Source organism: Rhamphochromis sp. 'chilingali' (assembly GCF_963969265.1).
Source record: "Rhamphochromis sp. 'chilingali' genome assembly, chromosome: 5".
In the NCBI taxonomy this organism is placed as follows: Eukaryota; Metazoa; Chordata; class Actinopteri; order Cichliformes; family Cichlidae; genus Rhamphochromis; species Rhamphochromis sp. 'chilingali'.
This window is the reverse complement of record NC_137932.1, coordinates 12261680-12286721: the sequence shown is the minus strand read 5'-3', so window position 1 is coordinate 12286721 and position 25042 is coordinate 12261680. Positions and strand designations below refer to the sequence as shown.

The following is a 25042-nucleotide window of genomic DNA, read 5'->3' as shown; positions in this document are numbered from 1 at the left end:
TCTACCGCAATAGAGACAAAAGTTTACATTTTTATTACTATATCCCTGATGTCCCTTAACTCATGTATATATGTTACTAGGGCTGACACAGAGAGTACAAGTGAGCATCTAGAAGCACTCAGGAAGCTCGCCAGTGACCTAGAGGAGCAAAGAGAAACTCTGGAAGACTTGAGGGACCAGAGACAAGCTATCCTGCCTCGACTTAGCCTGCTAGACAAGGAGCTGGTCAAACAACAGGTGAGGACATTATTTTTTTCTATAACTGTATGTGTCCAGCAATATGCTAATATGATCACACGGTCGAAGTAATATTGACACATTTTCTGGAAATATTGTATTTCATCAGGTGGGTCATCTGGAGCAGCGCTGGGCACAGCTGGAATCGCTGATTCAGCAGAAGATCCAGGACTCTGCGCAGATGCTAGAGGATCTTGCCCGAGTGGAAAATCAGCTGAGAGATGCCAGAGAGTGGGTGGAGGAGCAGCGGCCTGCCCTCACCTCTGCCCTGAAAACCAGCCCACCCCCCGATCTGGCCCAGAGTTTCCTGTTTGACCACCTGAGCGTATGTGTAGAGCTGGAGGCCCGTCAGCAGCTGCTCGGTCAGGCAGTGAAGGAAGCTCAAGCTGTGGCTTCCAGGCTGGGACTGAGTGAAAAGAGACGCCTGCAGGAGCTCGTTGAACAAGCCCAGACTGAAGTGGAGGCTCTCGGGGCTCGGGTTGCCCAAAGGAGGAAGTACCTTAGTAAGGTAACAGCTGGACTTATGATTTAGATTGAAAATAACATTTTAATTATGCCTTAAAGGGGCTAATTATATCCTGAGCTATTAGTCTGGTGAAAGAAAAAAAAGACCCAAAGAAAAACCAGGTAGTCCAAGAAATAAATTCTGCTTATCCTGCCAAAGTCCATTTGTAAATAAATTGTGATGTTTCTGTCTTCCTCTCAGGCCTTCACAGAGAGGACACAGTTCCTTCAAGGCCTGGGGAGAGCATTATCTTGGATACAGCAACAGGAGAGGAAGGCCTTGATAGATGACCACATAGCACTTCTTCCTGAGGACCTGGCAAAGCAGGTTGCTGGATGTCGAGGTGTTCAGAGCAGCTTACGAGCTTATCAGAGGGAGCTGGCATCTCTCTGGGTACAAGGCCGCGATCTGGAGAGAGATGCCACTGACAAAGAGAGAGCAGAAACGCTGGCAAGACTTGAGGAGCTACAGTCTGCTTTTGAAACTGCTCTCCAGAGGACTACCCAGCGTCTTGCAGCCTTAGAGAAAGCCTTGACCTCCAGGAAGTACTTCCAGGTTGACCTAGACAAGACTTGTCAGTGGCTGAGACAAGCAGATGACATAACATTTCCGGAAATCAATTTAAGCACTGCTGATGATAGCTCGGATTTGCAGTCACAGCTTTCCAATTATCAAAATGTCCTAGAACAAGCTTCCGAGTATGAGAACCTCCTTCTTATTGTCCAAAGAATAGGTCAGGAGATCCTCCCTACTCTGAATGAGATCGACCATTGCTACCTGGATGAGCGGCTCAATGCCCTGCCACAGCAGTACAATGCCATCCTAGCTCTAGCCAAAGAGAAGAAAGACAGGGTCCAACAGATTATCCTAGAACGGAAAGAGTTCTGCACTTTCTTTGATATTACTCGTAATGCACTGGAGGAGCTTCAGGAGCAGTTTGACAATCTGGAGAAGCAGACTATCAGTATTGAAGAGGAGGAAGTTGTTAGTTTAGTTAATGAATACAGAAATATAAATGAAAGTTTAGTCCATATTAGCCCTGCTGTTAGAGAACTGCACGGGAAAAATGAGGGTTTCCTCAGTAAAGGTCAGCACTACAGAGCTGAGGAGACACAGCAGCTTGTGAGTCTCCACAACACACTGAAAAGGAGAATTGATCAGAAGATCAAACACTTACATGATTGCTTGGAAATACTATCTAAACACAAAGTAGTTTTTTCCAAGTTAGACTCAGAGTTACAGTCTGCTAAAGAGGAGCTGGTGAAATTGAAATCAGACAAAGAAGTAAGTGCCATAGATAAAATCTCAAGTCTTTATTTACTGCTGGAAAATCTGGATGGAGTGAACTCTCAGGCTGAAGAATGCAACCAACAGATGCAAAACCTTTGTCTTACGACTGATGCTGCTGCCTTTCAGGAAACTAGTCTGCAGCTCCAGTCGCTGCAGTCTTTACGATGTGACGCTAAGCGTTTCGTTGAAGAAAGCGAAACGACAGTCGCAAAAAATGAAGACTTCACAAGAGCTGTTGAGAAAGTGTTCGAGTGGTTGAGGACGGTTAAAGACAAAACGAAGGATCCTTTGACCTTTTCAGAGGTCAAAATTGAGAGGATACACGAGGAAGTGCGGAAACTGAAAATCAAGGAGGAAGAAGTGAAAAGTAGACTGAGGGTCGTTGATGTCTTGGGTGCACGAGAAAAGCAAAAGTACAAAAGCAGGAAAGCAACCGTTCCTTCCCATGTAGAAGAGAAACTGCAGGAGCTGGGAAGGCTGGGAGATGAAGTCCAACAAGGAATTTGTGCAAAACAAGTATGTAATTATGTTTGTTGATTGCTTTAATTCACCTTATAGCTATTTTCTGATAGTATTGTGACGTTGCACTAAATGTAATTGATATACATTTGGAAATGACTGCCTCAGTTATTGTCCACAGTATTCCTGAGCCATCATTCATGGTTTAAAGTTCTAAATGTTACTTTCAGTGTCATGTCCTCCCTCACTGTTAATATTAATCAACTTGGGGAGGTTAAAACATTTCAAATATATCCTTAGCATCTTCTTCTATAAAAACAAGACTACTGGTAAGTTTAAAAACAGGACATTTTTACACATTAACAGCAAAAATGTGGTTTAATGTTTAAACTGTGCCCTTCTCTATCAACTCATTTACATAGATAAAATCTTGTGGGAGGCCAGAAAAAGAAGTTAATTAAATCACCTTTTGCATATTCTAGCTGGCTGTGGATCAAGCGCTTTCCTTGGTCCAGAGGCACCACTTATCTCTGCAGTCCATGCAGAAATGGCTAGACTCCGCTGCGGCTTTGCTTCAGAGGGCCACCACAGGGGTGGAGCTCGAAAACCAAGCAGACTGTGCACAGGATCTGGAAGAAATTTTAGCTAAGGAAAAAAACTTCAAAACTGGTTTACAGGAGTTCGGGACTTTAGATCCCTTGCTGGTGGATTTTCTGGAGGCAGGAGTGATGAGTGGGCTCAGAGAAAAAGTAAACACAATGCAGCTAAGAAGCACCGAAGTCAAACAGCAAGTGGATACTTACAGAGAAGTGTTGGAGAGGTGTGTGCTATATCAAGTATACATATACAGTTTATATTTATTCCATATACCTAAAATGATGTTGTGCATAGTTTCTTTATTATGTCACCCATCATTGATGTTCAATCTGAATGTTTCTTAGATGTGCAGCTCTGTGGAGCTCCTTCCAACGTGAGAAAGAGACCGTGGTTGAGCAAATGAATGATTCAGAGGGCAGGATGGCCATGTTCACTACAGCTAAAGCTGTAAGCGCCCACCAAGCAGAAGACAAGTGTCAAAGATACAAGGTGGGTCACTGTGTCAGAGAAAAAGAGATTCTGTATTAGAAATTACAGAAATGATCTAGCCTTTCCCAGGGGTTGTATCTTTTAGTTTTGCATGATATGTTTGAGGAGAACATATTTATTAAACAGCTTTGTGTCGTATCTCTTATAACCTTTTGGTTCTAGTCACTGGTGGCGCATGTTGACCTGCTGGAAATGCCTCTGAATGCTTTGAAAGAAAGAGCAGCAGAGCTGGAGCAATTAATCTCTGAATCCAGCAAAGCTATCACCAGTCACGTTGTGTCGTCGCTATGGCAACGGTGGACCCGTCTCCGCAGTGTGGCCCGAGCCCAGGAGAGGGCACTGGAGGACACTGCTAGAGAGTGGAGGAACTTCAATGAGAAAGTAAGAGACAGTTTACCCGTGGGTTTTTGTGCATGTTATTGGTGTGGTGGTCCTCACGTATTGGCCTGCTTTCTGGGGAATAAAGAGCAGGTCCCCACACTGTAAATCGCTGAAGTAAACCTTTAGGGAAAAGGTTTACTTTAAGGTCCCAAATCATGAAAATGTGTTTTTATTAGCTTGAAGATGTAAAAAGTATAAATTTCCTTGTCACCGTAATTTTTCTAGCACTCTCCACAACTAGACCACCTTCTAGTTTTATAAACCACTGAAAACTGGATGATCAATGATTATAGACATATAGCTAATAAATGCAACACATCCTACTCTCTGACTGCTCGGTTTCTTTTAGGTGAATGTGAAAGTCCTAGTTAAGCACGCAACTCAGACTCTTTTTAAGTGTGGCTGTATCAGAACCTTGTGCACGGTCGATTTATTAGCTTTAGTGGATGATAGTTTGTACTTTGCCAGGTTGGTGAAGCAGACAGGAGTAGCAAGGAAACTAACTGGATCATATAAAAAATATTATTTTCAGAGTGGGCTGTGTTTATTTTATTACTTCTTTGCTTTACATGATATGTGATGGCCTTTGCTAAGAGAAGACTTGTTTTATTCTGCTGTCAAAGGCACCAGACTCCATTGATAAAAACACTCATACTTTGCCGAACACAGAAGAGGCTGATCTGCCTCAGCTTGATCAGTTAGGTTATTTCTGTTATTGTGTGGCTTTTATGTTGAATCACCAGAGTCCCACTCTGACGGTCCGGAAACTTGCAGAGAATATGGGACATTTTAGGTTTGGATAAAGGTTCAGGTAAGACAAGCATTAGCTATGGCTGAAGCAAAAGTCAGACCCGAGTACGTCACAAGTCTTCAGTCTGTCCCTGTGTGGTCTCTATAATCAACCCTTCACTGGCGTCCAGTTAAGTCCCTGTTTATTTTAAGAATGCTGTGGTCCACCCACTTTTTCACTTTTTGTTTTGATGTTTTAGTGTTTTGTTTTATTTATAAAGGTGCTTTGTAAATAAAATATGACTTTACTTACTAACCTTCTGCAAAAATGCGTCTGCAAATTTGGGTCAAACACAGTAACCGCTGAACACCAGTTGGTGTGCAGTGATGTAACTCCAGGCTTTAGGCCAGTTGTTTCCTTCTGCCAAAACACTGTGTCATGGAGTGTTTTCCCGCCTTTTGACCTAATTTGTGTTTGAACGCTCTCTGTTTCCCATAAATACCCACAAGACACTCTTCCTAAAAAAGGAAATGAAGTCATATTGTAAGTAACTGTCACTTCCTCATATGTGGCACATTCCTGCTGTCCACTGTTTTTCTGTGGCCCCTTTGTTCAACTGGGCATGATGTCATCCTCTTTGTCCACTGATTCCTTTGACTATCACAAAGTCTTGTCCCACATAAAGTAGACTGGCAGCAATCACAAGTGAAAACAGACAAAAATGTTAGTAATTATGTCTCCCAGCCCCTTTATTAAACCCACAAGCTCTACATGAAGCTGAATGTGGAGAATAATTCTGTAAATAAACATCTGTCCCTCAGATGGAGAAGGTACGATCGGTGTCCATAGACCTCCACGGTCGTGTCCCAGACAGCACGGTTGAGAAAGCAGCCACCAGGGCGGCGCTTCAGAGTCTCCTGGAGTACCATGACTCCTTCAGTCTGGAAGTGGAGAGGGAGCAGTCCATACTGGCTCTGCTGGGGCAACAAAGTTGCAGTCTTAGGGGAGAGGATGACAAGGTGGAAGTGATGGAGAAAAGCACTGAGAACGGACACAAGGAGACGCCGTGCTCACAGGAGATCCAGAGCATGCAGGCGCAGTATGACAGGTGAGATGACTGCTGCTGGGGCTGCTGACAGCCACTTTATACTCATAATGATTATTGCTATAATTGTTCAACTTAGGTAGGTGGATATTTAAGTTGTTTTACAGCCTCCTAGTACAAGGATAATGGGGCTACTTTTCAGTTTATCTTCATTTTTAAAAAGAGTTTCTGCTTTTTACCACTTAAATTTGTTTATAGTAAATGTAATAAATATCCCATTCAGACCGAAATGTGTTTGTTTATTTTGATCTTTTTCTTCCTTGTCTTGTCAGCCTTGTGTTGCAGGTGCGGGCTAGCAGGATTCAGGTGCATCAGGAATTGAGGGAGAGAGAGGAGGTTGAGAAAGAGCTAGGCTTAGTCAAAGGCTGGATCCAGGACACCCGAGGTTTATTGCTGAGTCCCACTGCAGACCTGGATTCACTGCTGCAAGAGCTAGAGGTAAAGGACTTACTAGTCTCACACATAAAGCAAACATAGTCTGACTTCAGTGGTGTTTTTTTTCTTGTTTAGACACAAATACAATGTATTAACATAATTAACAGATGTGATTATGTTTGAATGTGTGAGAGTAAAGCTATGGATTTACTTGTTTATCTATGTTCCTACCCTCACCTGTGGCAGCAAGCTGTTAGTAGTCATCAAAACAATGAGATAGTACATGGAAGTGGTAAAAATGAATGTCCTCTGAAGGGTCTCTGGGCTCTTCCTTAAAGTAAGAACAGTGGTCATTTGGAAGGGGCTCACAGTAGAGTCACTACTCTCCCAATTGAAAGGAGCCTGTTGAGGTGGTTCAGACATCTGAATAGGATTCCTCCTGGGCATATCCTACTAGAAGGAGGCCTCAAGGCAGACCCATGACAAGTTAGAAAGGTTATTCCTCTCGGCTGGCTTGAGGATGCCTTGGTGTCCTGCGGGGGAGCTGGAAGAGCTTAGTCTGCTACCTTGTGACCAAGAGCCAGATAAGTGGTGAAAAATAGATAGATTAATGGAAAAATGATAAAAAGGGATTTGTAGTCATTCATGTAATAATTACAAATTTAAAAAAACACCCAAACAATTTCTAAAGTGAAATCACCAATAATGAAATGTTGCTATTGGTGGATCACTGCTTTGTCTCCATGAAGTTAGTTTAACTCCCTGACAAAGATTTATACACTTAAATGAGTTAGTTAAGTTAAACAAGACCAAGCTATAACGGGAGTTTAATTTTTGATTAATTGTTGATCATTCAGCTTGATTATAACCATGTATATTTCATCAAGCGCAGCTTCTCGTATGTTACATTCATGTCATACACTTTGCCTTGTAGACGGCACACGGTGAGGTGATCAGCAGACGTCAGAGTGTGGAGCGGATGACAGAGCTGCAGCAATCAAAGTACCAGGACCTCCAAGCTGGCCTGCCCTCTGAACTCAGCATGCAGCTAGCTGAGGTGGCACTGGCTCTCGGATCTGCTGAGGATCAGGTAAGCTCATTTTACTTATTGTATTATTTGACTCTAATAATGATGCATGTATGAATATTATCAATGAAATATGACACTGATTTGTTTAACATTCATTTAGTCTTGTCAAGAGGTTTATGTTAGTATTTGACCTATGTTTTTTTAACTGTGTATTTCTAAGGTATTATGTGGTCTAATTGTTAAGGCTCTATTACACAATCACAAAAGTTCTGTGTTGGATGTTGTCTGCAACTCTTTCTTCACACATATTCTATCTGTAACTTCTCTGCCACTAACAAAAAGCCAAAAAGGGATGTTAAACAAACATTGTGTGTGTTTCTGATATCCACTTCAGGTGCAGGCAAGGGAAAGGGAGGTGCAGCAGACCAGAGATGTGAAAGAGGACTTCAGCTCCCGACTGCAGGACATCGAGGCAAAGCTGAAGACCATTGCTCTAAAATTGGAAGACAAGGGTGCCGACCTGGAGGAGGCCAAAGAAGACACCAAAGTAATCAAACAGACAGATTGACTAATTAGCAAGCAATTAACCCCTGTTAAATCGGCTATTCATTTTGCAGATGTTGAGGTTAATGAGTGAATTGAGTTCTGGCTTCAACAGTGACCCACTTTTGAGAGGAGTATTCCAGATGGGAGTTTGAGCCCCTTGCCTCCTGTTCTTCTTCTTGTCTCCCCAGCATGTTTCTTCCCTCACTCATTTGTAGAAAAAAAACTTTGGAGTTAAAATTCATTTAAAGGAGCAGTTTGAGCACATCCCACATGCCTCTGGTTTAGTAATTAATCACTGCTCCTCGCCAGGAAAGCTATAAAACCACAACTTGTCATTCATACGCTTTTAAAGCTGTGGGTCACAATTAAGTAGTTACTGCTTTTAGGATGAGAGTGTTACTTGAAATGTATCCTGACTGTGTTCAAAATAAACTCTAAATCTAGTTTTACCTCGCTCATGAACTCCCTTTCTTTAATCTCTGCCCTCCTTACACCTCCTTTCTCCTCCGTTTTTTTTCACCCCCTCCTCTCCTCCCTTCTCCAGGCTCTTTCTGAGGAGTGTGAATCCTGCGGTTGCTCTCTGGCAGAGTTGGGAGTGGCTGTGCAGGAGTTTGGGGAGCAGAACCCTCTCCTGTGTAAGCAGCTGGGTGATGCTGTAGCCAAACTGACAGAGGTGCAGCACCACACCTCGCAGCAGGTCCAGGATAGAGCCAACAGACTGAAGAAGGTGTGGGGGGGGGCAGTCAGTTCAGTGTGCCATCCAAATGATTTGTTTCATATAATTCTCTTAAATATTATTATATTAAATGTAGTTTTTGTATTATTTGCTCTGACTTTGTGGTCTTCTGTTGAGCAGGCAGAAAGACAGGTGGAGGAATATCAGGGCATGAAGGCATTCATTTTGAGCTGGACAAAGAAAGCTGAGGCTCTGGTCACCGGTAATATCATTTGGAGCTCTGCGTCCCAGCTGCAGGAGCAAATTCGAGCACACCAGGTGAGCTTTAATGGCGCTGCCAGCAGGGATTGTGAATAGCTATAAGTTTTCCTAAAGCTGCTGTTGTGTAAGATGAATGGGTTCTATTAAAATCCATGTTTATTCTTCCTCCAAAATATTAATCCTGGAGCTGTGGATACCCCACAAAGTTGAAGCTAATTAGATGCACCGAGTTTTTAAAATTCCAGTGAAACGTCATGCTCTACACTATGTCGACCAGCCTTAATTAGTATAACTGCACACCCGAGAAGACTCCTCTCCTTGACTTATAATTTGCGTTCATTTGGTGGCAGGCCTTACTGCGTGAGTGTCGAGGTCTCCATGGTGACTTGGAGGCCATGGGGGAGAGGGAGGTGCAGCTGGCGGATGTGTTGCAGACAGAGGGGTGGAGCCAGCGGGTGAAACACCTCAGCAGACGCACAGAAGAGCTGCAGCAAACTGCCAAGACTCGCCTCCAGAGTCTGCAGGATGCAGCTAAGGTACATGACACTTTTAAGAAAGCATTACAGGAGTTATGCAGTACCCCCCTGCCTCAGTCTTCCCGTGATCACATCATCTCCATTGCTGCCAAAAAAACTGTGGCTATTCCCATTTTATAATTCCACACAGTCTGTTGCATAAGAGCATGTGCACATCCTTTCAAATTGAGTCAATTATAATTTAGCCACAACTCAACAGTGCCCCCTTATGGTCATTCACGACAGATTACTCCATCATAATGGAAGGCACTGTTTCATTTAGCGTGTGCAGCAGTAATCTGTTACGCTAATCTGATTGCCATGCAGCTGCTTCCCAGACGACAGTCTGTTGCTGATTGTTGCTAATAACACTGTGCATTGGAAATCTGTTTACAACTCCTCTTGTGAGTTAGATTTTTTTTCTGGGTCTAGATTGCAGAGCACGAGTTTAATTTGTAGCGACTTGTAATTTAGTTTCTTTCCAATGATGCACATTAAGGTCAGTTAGAATTTGCAAATGAATACATTTTAAAGCGAGAGGCACCACTATCTTCATCATTCAAACTGCACTGAGGGAAAAAAAACATTTGCAGCATTAGATATCCACAAAGGAGCTTTGATACTTTTAAAAATCTGTTTTCATGTGGGTTTGATTACTGCTGTGTACAGAAGCTACATTCTATCTTGTATCTTTGCCCACATATACTTTCCCTTGATTTGTTATGTCTGTATCTCTCCTCAGGACATGTTGCGTCTGGAAGCGGAGGTCAAGAGCCTCCATGCTGCTGTAGATCAGATACAGGCCACACTTGCTTCCCCTGAACTTAACAAGCTCAGTCTCAGAGAGCAGTTGACACAGAGACAGGTAAACACAAACATAATACTGGCAAACAGCTTGTGTCCAGTCAGTCTGCAGATGTCATTTAAATTAGCGTCCATTGATATACATCTAGCATTTCTATCTCCCGTCTTATTATCAACCTCTTTGCTTTTCAATAAGCGTCTGCTGGTGGAAATGGAGGGCTTTAAGCAGCAAGTAGCTGCTGTTCAGCAGTGTCAGAGCGCCCTCCGGCTGCCAGAGGAGGTAGTGGCCAGTCTGCCTATCTGCCGCACAGCTCAGACTCTGCAGCAAGAAGCCAGCCAAGTGCAACACACCACAATCCAGCAGTGCAACATCCTGCAGGTAAAAGGCAGCCCGAGTATTATGAAGGCTGTTGATGAGCTGTTAGATATAAAGTCATAGTGACAGAGACAAGAAACACTACATTATCAGCCTTTGTGATAAGAACCCTACTATCAAAATTATATATTTTTTCAGTTGCATTGTTTTTGTTAGTATTTTATCGCTTAAAAGTAGCACTGAAATTTCAGCTGAAATTTATTGCTTTGAAGAGTGGATGCTCTGAAACCTGGGCTCTGTAGTGTTTCAACAAGCCTTCTCAGGAATGTCTGTGTTTTCTTTAAGCCCCCATCAGAGGCCAACTGTAGTGAAGATTAGCCCTGAGGACGAAGCAAGTGACTGTCAGCCAATAAATCAGTCAATCCATTTGAACCAAATACATCATGTTTAACAAGAACTGAAACAGTTCATCTCCCATGTGGGCACATTGTTCTGGCTCAAGGTCAAATTTGTGACAGGCTGTCTAAAACATTTTGATACACAGACCTTCTGATTCGGTCATCTACTAATCGGAAGGTTGGTTCTTCAGTCCCTGGCTGATCCAGTCCAAATATCCATGAGAAAGATACTAACCCCAAGTTGCTAGATAGATAGAAAGCACATAACTAGAAAAAACATAGAAAAAAGTGCATGTGTGAATGAGGCAAGTTGTATAAAGTGATTTGAGTGCACAGATAGAGTAGAAAAATGCTATATGAGAACCAGTCCATTTACCATTTACATTCACATCTATCTTTGTAATCACAATATTCTAATCGTGGTAATTTAGCTCTCACACACCTGCATTATTTCAATATCAGCAAATGAAAAATACAGATTATTCTGTCTAATAAGAGCTTACCAACAATATAATGAGCATGCTCAGTACCAGTTACTGCGTATGGATATGAGAGTCAACGTAAAAGTTTAGAATTTGACTTCCTGCGAAGATTGGGAAGGGAAAATATAATTTCCTTCAGGGATCTATATAGTAAATACAGTTTCATTCATCTCATTTTACCTTAACGCCCTGACAGGAGGCCGTGGTGCAGTATGAGCAGTATGAACAGGAAGTGAAGAACCTCCAGAGATTAATTGAAGAAGCTCATCGGATCATTCAGGACCGGCCCGTTTCCACTAATAATATACAGGAACTTCAGGCTCAGATACACCACCACGAGGTATGAGGGTCTCCTTACTTTCTGTCATTTATCTGTTCGGTTTATTAGAACAGCAGTGTGTAGGTGATAAACATGTAACCCCCAAATCATCAACATTATCAATAAAATGCAGCTTTATGATTGTCTTATCCAAGGTTGTCAAAAATAAGGCCAGAATTGGCCCTGCAAAGATTCCCATCCGAATGGCTTTGGAAAATGTAAAGTAGAATAGAAATTTTGGCTTTTTAATATTTATATATTTCTCAGGGATTGTGTGGTTAAACTTCTGTACAGTGGTTTCACTGGCCCTCCCTACAAGATTTGCTCCTAGAACAACATTTTAGTCTTCTGCCGTAAACCAAATTGAGTGTGACTCTTAAAAAATTAGTTGATGCCTCAGACATTCAGACATTTCTATTGAGGTCAGTATTTTTAACATCAAAGAGTTAAGTGAAAGAAACAGAGAACTTGAGTCATTATGTTTCCTGTCCTATGTTTCAATGCACAGAGGCAAAAAGCAGAAGTTGTGGCACCAGTGAATGTATCATATATCTTAAATTAGCCTTAGGAAAGCCTGACTAAAATGACTCAAACTATAATTCTATCATTTCATTGCATCATTCAGTATAAGCAAAAGCTGCTTCTATAGAGCCCTGAAATTGTTGAGTAAATCTAGTGTGAGAACACAAATGTCAAAGTGGTTAGGTTGGACATGAATTGTTCTTTAATCTTCCAGCTCTTCGGTACAAATGCTTGTCTGTCTTATTACACCTGTTTGAGAATGGCACAGAGGTGTGTAGTCCAGGGAATTCACAGCATGCACATGTGCTTCCTTCTGTACGCTCCACCCAGGCAATTCCCTCAGCTAAACCAAACAGACAGGCCAGGCAGTCGACAATGCTCACATAAACACCTACAGTCAATTTAGACCAATCCTAACATGCATGTTTTTGGACTGTGGGAGTTAGATGCAAGTCAATCTGCACATTCAAACCCAAAACCTCCTTGCTGTCAGCCATCAAGGGACCCTGGTTAAAAATAAATGGTCAATTAATACCCCTTTCCATCATTCCCCCTAAATCCCAGTTTAAAAACATCTGATTTAATCTCCCTTTTAACATGATCAAAGCATGCATTTTCCCAAACAGCAATCCAGAGAAAATGTTGTGTGGTGCTTTTACAAGCCCAACTCATGCACATTCCTAGTTTTATCTGATGGTGCATGTAAATATAATCTGCATAGACAGATGCCAGAGTTAGATGGTTTTCACCTGAGCGATTTGAGCCTCTGCTGCAGTTTCACTTTGCTGAGTATGTTAGATCTCCCATGCCGAGAAGGAGATTGTGAAGGGGGAGTGCAGATGCAAAGACCTGCAGAGAAACATCGTGTCTCCCCACAGGCAACATTTTTTTCTTTTATTACGTTTTAATTTCTGCTGCACGGTTCAGGCAGATTTATATCTTACTCCAATGTTTGACTGCCTGGAAAATATTAACCCAGGTGTTGCAGATATTTGCAGATATTTTCTCAACCCTGTAATCACTTTTGTCGCAGCAGAGCAGCCTGGCATGCCAGCACTTTTATGTCTAAGTTAGATCTCTAAGCTCAGCAGAGAGTTGCAACTCCACTGTCCCCTTTAGTCACATGACCTGATTATCAGTGCAATGACCATCTGTGGGACAGAGGGTGAAAAGAGGGGTGGAGGAGGAAGGCAGAGATGGGCTGGCCCGCTGGCACATTAGCGTACTTGTAATTTGACACCGTTTCTGTCACTCTTCCTCCAGACGCCCTCCCTCTCTCCTTCAGCTCCCTTTTGTTAGAAGTAATCTGCCCAAGGGATTGGCTGAGAACGACAGTAGCAGGCAAGGGAGGGGGAGGGTACAGCTCGGTGAGATCACTTCCTGTTTTTCCTTGCCATTTGTGTATGTGTAGCAGAGGGAGTGTCTGAGGGATTTTGAAGTATTTCTGCTATGGTCTCTGCTTCAACCAAACATCCTGTCTTAGCTTCAGCGCTGATCTGAGTCACCCGCCTCTGTGCTGCTCCGATTGGCTCAGAGATACAGAGGAGAGAGAGAGTGAGAAAGACAGAGAGGAAAAAAGGAGAGTGAGGCGGTGCTATTCTCTTTCTACACTTACACCAAAGACAGCCAAAGAGAATGCGTCTGCTCCGCTTACTCCTCTCAGACCGGCACCACATTCAAGGCTGATCCAACTCAGCCACCCACTTTCACAGGATCCTATTTAAACAGGAACTATTGATCTTGTGGTGTGGACTCAGCCACACTCTCCTGATCCTGGGGGTGGTGTTTTCTGTTTGCTTGGAATGTTTTGACAGGAGTTAGCCCAGAAGATCCGTGGCTACCAGGAGCAGATCGCCTCGCTCCACTCCAAGTGCAAGATGCTGACGGTGAAGGCCAAACACGCCACTATGCTGCTGACGGTCAGCGAGGTGGAGGGCTTTTCAGACGGCATGGATGAACTGAGTGACGAGGAGCTTCCCAGCGCTGTGACAGACACCACCACAGCTGACGCCAAGCAGCTTCCAGCACACCCCTCTGTAGTCATGGTGAGTGGGAAAACCTCTGGTTTTTGGGGGGGATATACAGTCATAGACCTGTAGACATTACAAGGATGTGTGTGCATGTGTGCATAAGTTGTAGCATCTCTCCCTTTCTGCACATACCACTGACTGCCAAAGTGACTCCAAGGATCCCAGTGGGGCCTGTAAGGTTTCTATGTGCTTCATTTAACAAAACTCCAGTTAGGTTAGTTACCCTTGACTTATACCACATTAATGCATGTCTGATAATATCACTTAAGATTAGATTTTTTAGATCTGCAAACCTTTTCTTCTCCACTATTAAGGTCACGGTAACAGTTATGACTGTGCAGTTCATTTACAAGATAATAATGAGCCACACAGAAGTAGCTGAACAGCAGGCCCTCCCTCACGTGCAGCTGTTCAGGCCTACGTAACAGCTGGATAAGGATACAGTGCTACGCAACATGTTTTAAACTAGTGGCATGAATATTTTTAGTCACCAATTATGTTTTAATTCAAAGTTCAAGTTCAAAGGTCGTTGGGGCGGGTGTAAAACCTTGCCTTTTAAAACAGCACCACTTCTTGCTGGTACACTTGCACCCAGGTGGGTTCTTCCCTTATGAAGATGTTTCCACACCTGCTCTGTGGATTTAGGCTCTTTCTTCGTGTAATCCTGGAGTCACTGATGTTGAGCTCAGGGCCCTGTGAGGGCATTGCCATCTGTTGCTGACTCCTTCTTCTTGTAGGTGAAAATAGTTCTTTATAAATCCGGCCGTGTGTGGGAAGTTTTTGTCCCACTACAGCAAAGAAGTAGTACTGTAAAAGGTTTTGAATAGGTTTTTTTTTTTTTTTTATTAATTCTGTATGTTATTTAGGTTCCTCTGGTGTGTCACTGGTACCTTGTTTGTCACTTAATGTTAGCCTGAGCCTGTCTGTCGCCCTCATCTTAATCATTTATTTTATTTTAGCACTAGTAACCACCCCACTTCCTTTCAGTCTGTTTCTGAATCAGGTTTCTGAGCCTTCCCGGTGTACTACTGTTGTTTGTGGTGTGTTTCGTCTCAGCAGGCCAGGAAACAGGATATTACTGCGTGTGTGTGTGTGTGTGTGTGTGTGTGTGTGTGTGTGTGTGTGTGTGTGTGTGTGTGTGTGTGTGTGTGTGTGTGTGTGTGTGTGTGTGTTTTTGTGTGTATGTTTAAACGTTGTCATTTTCCGTGTATGGTAACTGTCACGCATGGATTACTGATATTTTTAAAATTGCACGTTGTCATTGTTACAGCAGTGGTTTTACCAAGCGAACCTCACAATGTAAAACCAAACAGTTTCCCACACATACTGGTGTGCTAATGCTCTTAGTTGCCTTGCATTGCATCATAAAGCCCGCGAAACAGTCCTCCGAAGGTCCTGAGTCAGTAGACTAAGGTCTGCATCGCATTGCCAAAAAGCAGCCCAGTAGGGTTTGGCTCGCATTTCAGCTCTGCCTCTGCTGAAGCATGCAAGCACACTGACAACAGTGCTACTTCTAGGACAGCTGCTGCTGTATTCACCAGTCCCTGTCTCTGTTAGCTATCTCATGCTAACAGAGATGCTAGCCATGCTTTGTTCGAGTCTGAGCTTTGATACTGCTGGATTTTTCTGTCAGAGACCTTATTCTTACTGTCTGTAGGACTACTTTAACCTTTTCCTGTTGTATATGTGTGTACTAACTCTACAGCATGTATGGGTTCATGTGTGATGTGAGCAATCACTGTCTGTGTACATTGTGTGTGTGTGTGATTTCTCAGCTTCCTGGTGAGGGCCATTCCTTTATCCTGATGTATCCTGTAAAGAATCCAAGCAACTACTTCACTGCCAGTGGAATCTAATGTTTGTCCATTTGCTCACACAGCAAAGACTTTTACCTCTGCAATGCTCTTTAATGTTGTGTTACGGCAGAAGAATTTCAGTGAGGCATATCAGTGTCATTAATGTGAGCTAATGGGTCTCCTTTCTGTGTTATTTGATTACTCACTATGTAATTAATCAAGCAGTATGTGTTGCCACTTCAATCTGGCTAACCTGCACTTCCCCATTAATTTTTATGCTTTTTCTTCTTCTTCTCCCTCCTCATTTTTCCCTCTCTGTCTCCTCTCCCCTTTGATCTGGTTGTTTTCTTTTTTGGCTCCCCCTCCTTTTTTCTTTCACCTGCTTCTTTTGATGTGTGCGTTTCATTTCTTTGCGGCGTGTATGTGTGGTCAGATGACAGCCGGCCGCTGCCACACACTCCTCTCCCCTGTGACAGAGGAGTCAGGGGAGGAGGGTACCAACAGCGAGGTCTCCTCTCCCCCTGCCTGCCGCTCCCCCTCTCCGGGGGCTAACGCTGAAGCTGCTCTTAACCAGGTATTGCAAATCCCACCCTGGAAAACTCCAAACCGACCAGTATTACCTGATGGTCTCAACTTCCCTATTGCCACTTTGTGTTTTGCACCTTTAAACGTTCAGTCATCACCATCATTGTTAGAAGATAACACTTTAATCTTTAAAGCTTCAAATGTTGCAAAATGCAAAAGCTAAAAAATATTGAATATGTGGCAAAATTTTGACGTAAGGTAAATACATCCCCTTCTCTTCACCATCACCACCATAACAAACCAACTTACCACCCTACAGTGACCACCCCACCATCATCACTGTTAACACAGTATGTTTGAGAGAGCTGGAGATTTGCTGCGCTTATTTTACCCGCTTTTCCTTTTTTTTTTTTTTTAAAATTGGCCTCCTGTTTGCATATTTACTTTGCTGATGGAAGTTTTGTTTGCCATTCCCATTTTTGTACACACAACTGAGGTGTCATCAAGTAGCTTTTTGTGCTGTCTGTGACCGCGAATGATGTAGAAGTGAAACAGAAACACTCGTTGTGCTGGGAGCAAAGGTCAAATTTTTTATTTTAGCTGTAAAATCTAAAATGCTGTTTTAGTGGCCTGTTATGTGCCTCTACACTTAAATATTGAAAGAAAAAACAAGTTCAAAGACAGCTGGGAAATATGTGGGAATTTAAACTAACTGTTGCTGTGGGGGAAATGCAGCAGCAGATCTAAGTTAATCTGCCTTAGGATTGACCCATGCCCACTGTGTGGCAGGATATGATTATGGGGGCAGCCTAATTTTAAAATTAAAGAGAACTACTATTACTGTTAACTCATGACATATTGACTTCAGTTATATAATAGAATAAAAACAACCATGATCAGTGTGTTTCATACTGGGTCGAAAGCCAAAGGGTATAAATGTGTTTTAAGATGAGTTCTGAAAATGGACAATGTAGGTGACTGTTTAACATGTAAAGTCAATTTATGAGAATACATAGAACACATAAGAGACATATTTCATACAACAAATGTAATTATTTGAAATTCATCTTTTGCTATGTATAACGCACATAAATTCTCCTGTGCTAGAAAGGCGTTAATGTTGAACTTATATATGACATAAACTAAATGCTTCTCTCTTGTTGTGAGAGAGTAACATGAGAAAGGAGGGATTTTATTCTGTTCTCCCAGCAAGAACAGAAAGTAACGTCAGCTGTATCAGCAAGAGACACCCGACTCAAGGTCAACCAGTTTTATTTGCAATGTTGAATTGCATTTTAGTAGGTAAAGTAGTATCAAGTTATAACATTTAGCTGCCTCTTTTTAAGCACGTCTGGGAAAAAAACATTTTAAAAGTAAGTTTTTGTAAAACTTTCAGATTCTTAGGCCAAGTGTGCCACTAGGCTTTTTATAGACTTTATGCTGTAAATGTAAGCCCAAAGGTTTCCCAAAGAACTATTCCCATCAATAGCGTACATCACTCTGACACACTAATGAAGCCCACACTTACTTTTTCCTCATTTCACAGGGTCGAGGTACACTAAGCCGAGTACCTCTTCAGGAACTGTACGACCCATCTATGGAAAGCAGTGCTGCTAACTTGGATGACCTGCAGAGATCCTGGGAAACGCTAAAGAATGTGGTATGTCACATCTTCACTTTAATTCAACACATTTATTTATTTTTATTGTTTGTGTTACTGTTAGACAAACACAATAACAAACTCAGGATTAGTTTGTCTCCTAGCATACTGAGCGAGGCGCGAGTTGTCCCAAATTCCGACCTGAAGCTTTAGTGACCTCAGACCGACACTGCCATGTCTGACAGCTTGACTTTGTCATCATATTTTCAGATCAGTGAGAAACAGAAGAGCTTATATGAGGCTCTGGAGCGGCAGCAACACTATCAGGAGTCCCTCCAATCTATTTCCATTAAGATGGAGTCCATCGAGGGGGCGCTGAATGAGGGCTTAGAGCCCAACAAGACTCCAGAGAGCCAGATGGCTGCACACCAGGTGAGAGCTGAGTGGGGGGGTGGTATTAGGGGAAATGTGCTCATGTGTGTTCTAAAGGGATAAAGGAACCATAATGTAGTGCAGATAAAGAGTGTAAAAGTAGTAGTGTAATACATGAAGTGTAATCTGTAAGGCTCATGGGAGACATCCTCACAAAGATGGTATAGACCAGCGAGCTCTTGGGAAACAGAGTACGACTCGGGGGTTTAGTATTGCACGGGGCAAGGCAATGGTTGGACAGACTGCATGGCACTGTTCTTCGTTGCTATGCCAACATCACGGCTTTAAGAGAAACAGTTTGCTTTTGCAACACTACTGTCAAGAGGTTTCTGCACACCCTCTTTCACTGCTGGCACACCATCTTCTATTCAGCCTCTTCTTCTCATTTCATTTCATTTATTTATTCATTTTCAGGCACAACAAATACCTATATTGAACATAAAATACACAAAACAAAAAACAAAAATTGCCTGAAAAAGGAGTGGGACGAAGAAAACTTATTAAATCCCACCCCTATACTCACTCATCAACAAAAAAAACAATAAACTTCCCGCAGCTACGCCCATCATTGCATACAGACCCATCAACAGCTCCGGGCACATACAAGCATCTAAGCGGCAGCTCGCAACCAACAATTAGAGCCTTCATAACTGAATACAGAATATATAAATTATAAATTGCATTACCACAGGTAACAGGCAGTAATAACTACAAGTAACAAACACACATACATATACATACATATATATCTACACACACAAGTACATATATGTACATACATACGCACACTTTATTTATTTATTTTTTATTTATTTGGAATCCATACCAGCAATGGTAAGAGAACAGACATTACAGAGCACACTAAAATCCATCATTGAGTATACTGTGACCAGACCAACTGTTTGTAGAGAAATTTAAATCTATGAATATTTTTGCATTGTTTCAATTGTAAACTCAGACTGTTCCAGATTTTCACACCACATACAGACACACAAAAACCTTTACGGGTTGTTCGAGTTCTGGGTAATTTGAATTCTCCAAAGCCTCTCACATTATAAACCTTTTCTCGAATTTCAAATCTAGTTTGTAAATTTGCCGGTAAAAGTTTAGTAAAAGCTTTATAAAAAATTATGGATGTATTGTAATTAACCAGATCCTGGAATTTAAGTAACTTTGCCTGAAGAAAGAATTTGTGAGTATGATCTAGATAACCAGGCTTGTGAATAATACGCAGTGCTCGTTTCTGTACTGTGACTAATGGATTAGTTGTATTTTTATATGTGTTTCCCCACACTTCCACACAATATGTAAGATATGGAAGAACCAGGGTACAGTACAGAGTACGAAGTGCATCTTTATCAAGGAATTGTTTCACTTTGTTCAAAACTGCGAGGCTTCTAGAAATTTTGGTTTTTATGTGTCTGACGTGGGGTTTCCATGAAATTTTGTTATCAATTATAACTCCCAAAAATTTGTTTTCACTCACATTATCAATTGGTACACCTTCAATGATAATTGGTAATTCTATATTATATTTTAAATTACCAAAAAACATTGCTTTAGTTTTATTTATATTTAATGATAATTTATTTATGTCCATCCATTTTTTTTATTAATTTTAGCTCCCTGTTTACGGTCATTACAAGATCAGTATAATCATCGCTACTGAAAAATATGTTGGTGTCATCTGCGAACAGTATGAGTTTAAGTACTTGAGAAACATCAAAAATATCATTTATGTATACATTGAAAAGTTTTGGTCCCAACACTGACCCTTGGGGAACACCACATGTAATACCAAGTTTCTCTGAATGGTAATGCCCTATGCTAACATATTGTTCCCGACCCGTTAGGTAACTTTTTAACCAGTTACCAGCTTTCCCTCGAATACCATATCTTTCCAATTTATCCAGTAAAATTGAGTGATTGATTGTGTCGAAGGCCTTTTTGAGATCAACAAAAATACCAACTGCATATTTATTTTTATCCAGTGTATCAGTAATTTCTTCTACTGCCTCAATTATCGCCATTGAAGTGGTTCTTTGCGTTCTGAAACCATACTGACCAACATTTATTATTTGATGTTTTTCAAGGAATTTTTCTAATCTTGAATTAAAAAGTTTTTCTAGAACTTTTGAGAATTGAGGCAGTAGAGAAATAGGCCTATAATTGGTAAAACTGTGTTTGTCATTACTTTTATATAGTGGTATTACTTTCGCAATTTTCATTTTTTTTGGAAAACAACCGGACTGAAATGATAAATTACAGATATATGTTAATTAATTCCCATTGGCTCTTTTTTTCTTGTATATTCTCATTTTAATCCTCACACACGTCTTATTGCCGTTTATTCAGGCTTTGATGGATGAGATCCTGATGCTGCAGGATGAGATTGGTGAGCTACAGATGTGCTTCTCTGAGGAGCTGGCAGAGAGTGATGGGGATGCTGGGGAACAGCTGGCCCTGCAGTCTACTCTCACTGTACTGGGAGAAAGGATGGCCACCATTCGAATGAAGGCTTCGGGGAAACGGCAGCTGCTGGAGGTGATTTACCAAGACCTCATACTTTTTCTAGTTTATCATGTGCTTGTATATGTTATGTCTGCTCCTTATCTTTATAATTCTGGTGAGCTCACCTGAGAATTTAAGATATGCGTCGCATTGATCTCTACAGGAGAAACTAAGTGAACAACTGGAGGAGCAGCGACAGGAGCAGGCGCTGCAGCGATACCACAGCGAGGCCGAGGAGCTCGACAATTGGCTGCTCAGCACTCGCGCCACTCTCAGCTCTGCCCTTCAGCCCCAAAATGAAGACATGGACATGGAGGAGCAGCTCATCGACTGTCAGGTGAGAAGCCAAATCTGCTCTAAAGAAACAAAATTGGGGATGACAGCTTGTATGCTGCTGTGTTTTTATCAAAGGCTGAAGTATCTGGCTGCTTCACTGTCCTAGAAATGGTACTTTTTCTTGGACTCTCTGATCTTCATGCTTGCATTCACTTTCATTTCTATAGAAAAAAAAATGCATTGTTTTTGTGTTTTTGGAGTCTTTTTATGGAAAATTGATTCAATTGGGGAAGGTGCTAACAAACCATAACTGCACTTGAGCTTAATTAATTATATATATGTATATTTTTGCAATATTATCATATGTTTATAATTAACATCATATGAGCATTTGAATTTTACGGTACCACTGTGATTAAATAATTTAAAACTAAAATCTTAGTGTCCATTATTATTAAAGGTGTATATATATAAGTGATATATTCGTACTTAGAGTTTAAAAATAATTGTTTTTAACTTCTGTCTACATGTTGTCGTACTATATCAAATATCTCAAACATTTCATCCAATATTTCCTCCATCCTGTTGCCCTGGAGATCTTCTAGCTTTTCAATCTTTTAGTTTAAATTTATAATTCATGGTTCTTTCTTATTTGTCACCATTAGATACTCTGTCCTACTTGATTTGCCCCCTGGGAATTTTCTGCATGTCAGGCTCATGATTTAATTTTTGTGGGGAGGGGAGTTATTATGTTAAAAATACTGTCACATCTAACTCCCTGCTGTGTCAAACTCAATATTTTCTTGTGGGGATTTACGGCAGAGCCTAGATGCTAAAATATTCATGTTGCACATATTCTACATTCATATTACATGTGAGCTGTGAGATGTTTACATATTTGCCTTGTGATGCTCCATAATAGGCTTCTTAGAAGTTATAATACTCGCTCTGTCCCCCAGGCAGAGAGTCAGTGTTTTAAAGAGTGTGTCTGTAGCAGCTGGGAGACAGTAAGCTGATTAAACTGTAGTTCACATATGCTTTGTGTGGTCTGCACATATAAAGGTCTGGACCATGCTGAGCTTCATGTCCAGATTAAATAATGATAAAAAATTGTGTCTTAAAATTTCAGTTTTCTGGTTAATCGTCTTTTAAATGTGGTATGATATGCAGAGACCTTAGGAAAGTATTTTGTTGAACTTACTTAACCCACTCTGTTTATTTAAATGCCTGCACACCACAATGTAAGCAGCTTAAAAACTACTCACATATGTCTTCAGTCTGTTCTCAATCGAATGCTTTCCTAACTTTAAACTTTGAGCTTTAATTGCGTCATCATAGCAGTTTCTATTATGTTGTTTACTCGGTCTGTTCATCAAAAGAAAAAAACCTGCAAAACTTTGTAACAGGTGTTTGAGAATTTTAATTAAAATGCACTATGGAGGTTTTTGCAGAAGTGGAGATAAACCAGTTTCTTTGCCTGCCTCCTGAATGACAGAGTGACGCTACAAACTAAGGGATAAGAGGCGCACTGTATTGTTGTGGAAAATTCTCTGCACATGATCACCTCCCATCTCTACTGAGGGCCCTTCTTTCCCTGTGTGAAAGAAGAGAATACAAGCTTAGAGAATACAAACTACCGCCTCTCTTCACTTCATTACAATTGTTGGCCTTTTCAAGCTCTCTCTGGACTTTTAGTCTAAAAGGGAAGACTCTTTAAAACTGTTTCTATTAAGAAACTAATCTGGGAGCTGAGGAGAGCAGCTTAAACCTATGAGAAATGCTAATGCTTGATCAACTGTAATCCTGTTTTTTTAATAGAATATGCTGTATGAGATCGAACAGAAGGTGTCGTACCTATCAGAGCTATCCGTCCATAGCGAGAGCTTGTTGTTGGAGGGCCGGGCTGAAACCAAAGGCGAGGCGGAGCAGCTCACCCTGAAACTGCGCTCCCTCAAAGACAGCCTGCTAGAGCTGCAGCAGATGCTGCAGGACAAACAAGTTGACATACAGGTGAGATCAGCAGTCATATGTTATTTCTTTACTGTCTCAACATTCATGGCTGCATCAACCCTCCACACCCCAGTGTATTTTCACTTCCCAGCTTTCCTTCCTCCATGCTTCTTTGTCTTTTCTTTTGCTCTGCTGCATTATGTTGAATTGGCCTGCGACGTCAATGCTAGCATTGTGCAAAAAGTACTAAAGGCTAATTCATGCGCTTTCATAAAAGTCCACTGTTTTCCACTGTGAAACAGCAACAGCTGTGTGTCTCACAATGGCGCTTAGACAAAAGGATGCTGACTCATCAGATGTAAACACTAAATGTATTCGATCAGGTGCGTTTCTGAGGACACAACATGAAAGTTTCACTTTGCATTTTCGCTCCTGGTCTCCTTTAACATGCCCTTTTGGTTGTTCACATTAATCCTCAGATATTTAATCACTGTATAATAAATCAGAAGGCTAGTGAAGCTTTCTAGGTACATGCTTGCAGCAATCTCTGATGAATAAATATTAGTTCATCTTTACCATTCTCAAAATAATTTAATGATAAATATCATAGATATGTGTTAGGCTGTTGGGCATATTTATTTCTGCTTACTAAAAATTGGCTTAAAAATTGGCAGCTGTTAAATACTCTTATTCCAAAATTACATCTTATACCTAATGTCCATCTTTGTCCCAGGGTTCACTGCAAGAGCAGGAGGACAGTGAGCCAGATTCGTCTCTGTCCCAGAGTCCTAACGTTCAGGACTGGCTCTCTCAGGCCCGGTCAACACGCACGCAGCAGCAACACGACAACCTGCGTCGACAGAAGGTAAGAGGAAGCTCTTTTATACTCTAATATATATTTGAAAGACCTAAGCTGACTGTCTCATATGCAATTTGTAATTATTACTCCCCTTTTATTAGAATCCACTGCAAAAAGAAAGTGCATATTTCATATAGATAAAATCGAACACAAGTGTAATATATTTTGTAGGAGCTTCAGGAGCACGTCGCTGAACAGAGGAAGCTGCTCAAGTCTGTAGCCAGCGTTGGAGAGGAGTTACTCGGCCAACAAACCACACCCAATGGGGACAGGTATTTTATCAAAGATCTTGAAAAATAATTTCCGTCCTTAAAACATTTAAAAATTGTGAGTATTTTGTTTTTTCCAGTCGGGATTTTGACCACGACACAGCTTTTGCGTTGCCTTGCTCTCTAATGACGTCCTCTCCTTCCTGCAGTGAGGTGTCTGTGCCTGGTGGAGTGCTGCTGGAGAATGAGACCTTGTCTCCTCTGGAGCAGTTGAGACAGAGATGGGAAAACCTAAATAATGATCAGAACACAAAGCTGCAGCTCTCCTTGAACTCCCTGGAGCAAGACCAGCTTAGCCCGGTATACATGCCAGAAACTGTGCATTTTTATTTTATGCATTAAATGGTTTTAAAAATCTTTAAATAAATGTGCTTACTAGAAGCTAGAAGTTTGTGTTCATACTGTTTCTTCCACTGATGAAATTTCACACTTGTATTGTTATGCATGCTGCCAGTGTGACCTTGAGCTTTCTCATATTTCGTTCTTTGTGTGCAGGTCCTCCACCGGTCCCGTCTGTCCAGTCCCAGCGTGGTGTTCAGAGGTGAGGCTACCAGCCAGGACTCTTGCTCTCCTAGAGCTTCGTTTGAGGCCTGCAGCCAGACTTTAGAAAGAATCACAGAGGAGGTGAAGCAAACATTTTCTCATGTTAATCTCTCTTTTGTGTTTCTCAAAATAAAAAATGTTTTTAACCAGTAATACAAAACTATTTTTAGTCATGCCTTTCAAAATATCAAGTGCATAATCTTTTTGCCCCTCA

At 41.5% G+C, this 25042-nt stretch overlaps 1 protein-coding gene and 1 long non-coding RNA gene across 2 annotated transcripts in view; one reads left to right on the top strand and one right to left on the bottom strand.

Moving 5' to 3' along the window:
- Window positions 1-25042, top strand: part of syne1a (spectrin repeat containing, nuclear envelope 1a) — a 121949-nt gene that overhangs the window by 72652 nt on the left and 24255 nt on the right. The window contains exons 76-102 of the mRNA XM_080882209.1: window positions 81-237; window positions 347-745; window positions 944-2548; window positions 2974-3311; window positions 3433-3577; window positions 3740-3958; window positions 5510-5796; window positions 6066-6231; window positions 7103-7258; window positions 7593-7745; window positions 8289-8471; window positions 8601-8738; window positions 9032-9217; window positions 9939-10061; window positions 10197-10379; window positions 11393-11536; window positions 13852-14082; window positions 16297-16437; window positions 17935-18048; window positions 18259-18420; window positions 20776-20964; window positions 21095-21268; window positions 23026-23217; window positions 23891-24022; window positions 24188-24288; window positions 24435-24585; window positions 24781-24909. Coding sequence (XP_080738335.1) covers window positions 81-237; window positions 347-745; window positions 944-2548; window positions 2974-3311; window positions 3433-3577; window positions 3740-3958; window positions 5510-5796; window positions 6066-6231; window positions 7103-7258; window positions 7593-7745; window positions 8289-8471; window positions 8601-8738; window positions 9032-9217; window positions 9939-10061; window positions 10197-10379; window positions 11393-11536; window positions 13852-14082; window positions 16297-16437; window positions 17935-18048; window positions 18259-18420; window positions 20776-20964; window positions 21095-21268; window positions 23026-23217; window positions 23891-24022; window positions 24188-24288; window positions 24435-24585; window positions 24781-24909 — 6298 coding nt within the window. The remainder of the gene's footprint in view (window positions 1-80; window positions 238-346; window positions 746-943; window positions 2549-2973; window positions 3312-3432; window positions 3578-3739; window positions 3959-5509; window positions 5797-6065; window positions 6232-7102; window positions 7259-7592; window positions 7746-8288; window positions 8472-8600; window positions 8739-9031; window positions 9218-9938; window positions 10062-10196; window positions 10380-11392; window positions 11537-13851; window positions 14083-16296; window positions 16438-17934; window positions 18049-18258; window positions 18421-20775; window positions 20965-21094; window positions 21269-23025; window positions 23218-23890; window positions 24023-24187; window positions 24289-24434; window positions 24586-24780; window positions 24910-25042) is intronic.
- LOC308396704 lies at window positions 21276-24000 on the bottom strand. Its single transcript, XR_013971607.1, has 3 exons — window positions 23869-24000; window positions 23062-23190; window positions 21276-22801 (listed from the first exon to the last, which is right to left on the bottom strand). It is a non-coding gene; the product is annotated as an uncharacterized lncRNA (long non-coding RNA).